Source organism: Palaemon carinicauda, chromosome 35 (assembly GCF_036898095.1).
Source record: "Palaemon carinicauda isolate YSFRI2023 chromosome 35, ASM3689809v2, whole genome shotgun sequence".
Taxonomy (NCBI): Eukaryota; Metazoa; Arthropoda; class Malacostraca; order Decapoda; family Palaemonidae; genus Palaemon; species Palaemon carinicauda.
The window spans coordinates 54217174-54221705 of NC_090759.1; the positions used below are offsets into that span (position 1 = coordinate 54217174).

The 4532-nt window shown below is 35.6% G+C and overlaps 2 protein-coding genes across 2 annotated transcripts in view; one reads left to right on the top strand and one right to left on the bottom strand.

Annotated features, from left to right (window-relative positions):
• LOC137627495 (cuticle protein CP575-like) overlaps positions 1-464 on the top strand; it is a 1521-nt gene extending 1057 nt beyond the window's left edge. The window contains exon 3 of the mRNA XM_068358581.1: positions 76-464. Within this exon, the coding sequence (XP_068214682.1) occupies positions 76-235 (160 nt within the window). The 3' untranslated portion in view covers positions 236-464. The remainder of the gene's footprint in view (positions 1-75) is intronic.
• A 1871-nt stretch (positions 465-2335) lies between these two features.
• On the bottom strand, positions 2336-4465 carry LOC137627496 (uncharacterized). The gene is made up of 3 exons (XM_068358582.1): positions 4406-4465; positions 3461-3588; positions 2336-2714 (listed from the first exon to the last, which is right to left on the bottom strand). The coding sequence occupies exons 1-3, from the start codon at positions 4415-4417 to the stop codon at positions 2543-2545; spliced, it is 312 nt and encodes a 103-aa protein (XP_068214683.1). The 5' UTR covers positions 4418-4465; the 3' UTR covers positions 2336-2542.
• Between the last annotated feature and the right edge of the window lie 67 nt (positions 4466-4532).

Genomic DNA, 4532 nt, shown 5'->3' on the forward strand with positions numbered 1-4532 from the left:
CGCATTTTTTAATTACAAAAATTAATTTTTTAACTGATTCTGTTATTAATCTCCTTTTAACCGTCTCCTGTACAGCTGGGAGAGCCCTGAAGGAATCGAATACGTCGTGAGATACATTGCTGACGACAAGGGCTATAGAGTACTCGAGTCCAACGCCGTCCCTTCTGCAGGAGGAGTCATGGCTGGAGGAGAGCAAGCCGATCTCGAGGGTGACGAAGACGATGATGATAAATAAGTTCGAAGTTTCATGATTCATTTATGACTTCTGAACAATTTTATATGCAACCGCAAGTTGACGATTTTGCTTAAACATTCCTAGAATGATTCTAAATATTTATACGGTCGGAGTTTTCCATTTCTCCTTTCTTTCTTACTTTTTGCTTCTTATTTATTATCCTTATTATTCTGACCCTCCGCCTGTCATTCATTTCCTACTTATTAGTAAATAAAGCCAGTATCTATGATGCAAGAGTTTTGATTCCTTGGATATTTTAGCCAAATAGCTACCAGTTAATAAAAAGATTAAATAATAATTTTCAAAGATGTTCCAAAAATCTGCCAGAGATAGCAAAGATTATTTTAAAGTACACAGAAGCAAAACTGTTTTTGTATAAAACCCTAATGTTTAAGTGGACCATTTCAAAGATGATAAAGTGATTGAACGTTCTCTGTATACAGTATAAACTATGACAGCACTGGAATCCCAACTTCGTTAAGGAACTGTTTATAATGTTTAACTGATTCAATATTACACTTATAAAAGTGCCTATATAGTAATTTCTATTATAAAATGTGACTGCATGCAATTCATATACTCCCATAGCACAGGAAATCCTACTGCATTACACAGTTGTTAATAGGATGCAAATTATCATATTTTAGTGAATAGAAGATATTCTCATACCACACAGCATCCTTTAGCTAACATTAGCCTATTTTTGCCAGTTATTCTGAAAGGCGTTTCCAGTCGGGCCAGTACAGAGTCTTGGATTTAGTTTGAACATCAAGCTACAACAAAATAAACCCAGGCATGAAGGTTGAAAGGCTTTGCATTATCAAGGGAATTTCAGATAATTGCACATTTAGGCATGTGTAACTAATATGCTTCAGTAATGCATTGGTACGAATTTAGCAGAAAATGCTATTCGATGTAAACTTGGTCGACTTTATGGGCATTCATTTATTCAGGTACCCTTTGAGATACTACCGCTAGAGAGTTATGGGGTCCTTTGACTAGCCGGACAGTACTACATTGGATTCTTCTCTCCGGTTACGGTTTATTTTCCCTTTGCCTACACATACACCGAATAGTCTGGCCTATTCTTTGCATATTCTCCTTTGACCTCATACACCTGACAACATTGAGATTACCAAACAATTCTATTTCACCTAAGAGGTTACTGCACTATCATTGTTCAGTGGCCACTTTCCTGTAGGTGAGGGTAGAAGAGACTCTTTAGCTATGGAAAGCAGCTCTTCTAGGAAGACACTCCAAAATCAAACCATTGTTCTCTAGTACTTGGTAGTGTCATAGCCTCTGTACCATGGTCTTCCACTGTCTTGGGTTAGAGTTCTCTTGCTTGAGGTTACACTCGAGCACACTATTGTATATTTTTTTCTCTTCTTATTTTGTTAAAGTTTCTATAGTCTATATATGAGATTTTTATTTCAATGTTACTGTTCGTGAGATATTTAATTTTTCCTTGTTTCCTTTCCTCACTGGGCTATTTTCCCTTTTGGAACCCCTAGTCTTATAGCATCTTGCTTTTCCAACTAGGGTAGTACTTAGCAAGTAATAATAATAATAATAGTAATAATAATAATAATAATAATAATAATAATGATAATAATAATAATAATACAACCCCTTTGCAGCTTATTTTTTTCTTAAGACAAGATATCATCCCATTCGAAATTAGTCACTATTTTCTATAAGACAGTTATCTATAAAATAGTCATTTGACTTCCAGGCTGAATGGCAAACATTTTAGATTGTGGATTATTGTTAAGATTGTCATTATAATTGCTGTGCAAATACTAAACACTTTATAACAGGTCTATTCTCTCTTTAAAGCTCTTAACATTTATAATAGCTGATCCGTAGTAAACGTATTCTGAAGGCTTTATTTTTCATACATAATATACATACACTGTATACATAAGAATGTGTATTATCAGGATAGGTCAGTGACCACGTCTAGTGATAAGAAGATGAGTCATTGGAAGATTCCACACAAAATTCCATTCTCAAATCTGTCATTAACAGTATCACTTTACTTTTCTTTAACTTTTTCTTTTGCAGGAAAAATATACAACTCGTAAATAATATACACGGGTATTCTTTATTTACAACAAATTAATAATATCAGCCATGGAACTTAGATAAAAGAAAGTTCAAATAGGAAAATTATCAATCATGGACTCTGTGTTGAAATGAATAAATAACCAAACACATAGATGGAGTGATAGGCCTAATGAATTGAAAGAATATGAGAGAATGAGAGAAAACTTCATATGAATGTAAAGTTTTAGAAGTCCATGTTTACTTGTCATCTTCATCTTCGTCATCGTCTTCGTCTCCGTCAAGGTCGGCCTGTTCCCCTCCGGCGCGGACTCCTCCTGCAGAAGGGACGGCGTTGGACTCGACCACCCTGTAGCCCTTCTCGTCGGCGATGTATTTCACAACGAATTCGATTCCTTCAGGACTCTCCCAGCTGTGAAATAGAAAGGACAATTGAATATCAATATGGACATAAGTGGAAACTTTAGCAACTCTTGAAAAAAAAAAAAAAAAAAAGTTATTGGTTTTCTATATATTGATAAAATAACAATGTTTTAAATCAGGTTTCTCATGACCTATTTTACACAGTAAATCAACTAGGATTGTGATTGAGAAGAAGCATTTACTAAAACACTTCTCATACAATACTGTAAGCAAATCAACCACCCGTAAATGAATTTTTTGATAAACTTGCCGCGTTCCACTAACGTTACTCCTACATAGTCTCATAGTTTGTCATGTTAATAAAAATGTATCTTTGTAAAATTACTACAAAGATTAGCAACACAACTGCAGGTAACAAAATTCACAATTAAAATATTCTATGGTTCATCCCTCTTCCTATACAGGTTTGCATACTGGTCTGGTGTTACTGGTCCACTAGACCACTGCCCTGGGAAACTTGTATTTATCAGCTGCTCTGTTCGGTCTCTTATAAATCGGCTGAAGATTCATCAACTACGAGTTTAAAATATTACCTGAAGGGCCTCGGGAACCATGTTTGATATTTTACTATCGGTCTGTCTGTTTGTAAAGATTGCCTTTCCTTATGCAAGACACGGGCTCTTGCGTTGGCAGCCCGTAAGTGAGTGTAATTGTAATTTACTTTAATTTACTTTGAAAGAAGGAAACCCTTTTACTGAGAAAATGTCACCATGATTAGTGAATGGTTTAACTCACGTGTATTCTCCTGTGACGGCTTTTCCCGGTGTTCCTTCCTGTTCGTGCTCAGCATCATCTCCTTCGAAGTCCAGGATCTCGTCGGGAAGAGCAACGGCCACTGCCACCAGGCCAAGAGTAATAAGGAGCTGGGATTTGAAAGAAATGTTAAATTAATTAGGATATTTGACTAAAACAAACAAATCTCTGAAATGCTTTCATACAATATGAGCTGTAGTTTCTTACTATAAGCTTTTGATTATCTAACCAAAATCCAATATTTATCCAATGGTTATTTCGATAGTATCAGGCAAAAAGTTTCATATCGCCCTACCTTTAGTTCAATAGTATTCTAAAGAAAGCACAGTGGCCTTCCTACCATTAGCTTAATAGTATCCTAGTGATAGAGTAGTAACATCTTGGACGTAAAAAGCCTCTTACCCTGAACTTAGGATAATCCTATCGATAGTAATGGTGTTTCTCCAAATTCATGGGAATATCTGAGCAAAATCTGGTGCGTCTTGCCAAAACATGAAAATGTCTTATCATAACATTGGAGGTAACAGGGAATATACCTAATTATTAGTAGAATCTTATAATAAACTTAGCAATATTTCAGCATAAGCTAAGCTATAACTTACTCGAAGCTCAATATCATCTAACCATAAACTAAGTAACATCTAACCAAAGGCTGGTTAATATTTAACTAGAATCTTGGCAAGATCTAAACATCAGCTTAGCAGTATATAACCATAAGCTTAGTATCTAATCAAAGGCATATAAAGTATCTAGCTAACAACTTAGTTTTATCTAACGGTAGGCTTAGCGGTACCAAACCATAAACCATTAGACCTTGCTATAAACTTTGCAGTATCTAATTACAGGTTAGAAATATCGAACCTTTAGCTCATTAGTATCTAACCAAATGGTTAGCAATCGCTTACGCTTTTCATAGCATCATCTTACCATGAGCTTCATGTTGAAGACCTGAGGTTCTACAGGAGTACGAGTGAAGAGGAGGAGGAGAAGTCGTAATGTAGTCGCTGGGGGTTGAAGCAGATGGTTTTATACCAATGTTGAAAAGTACGACCTT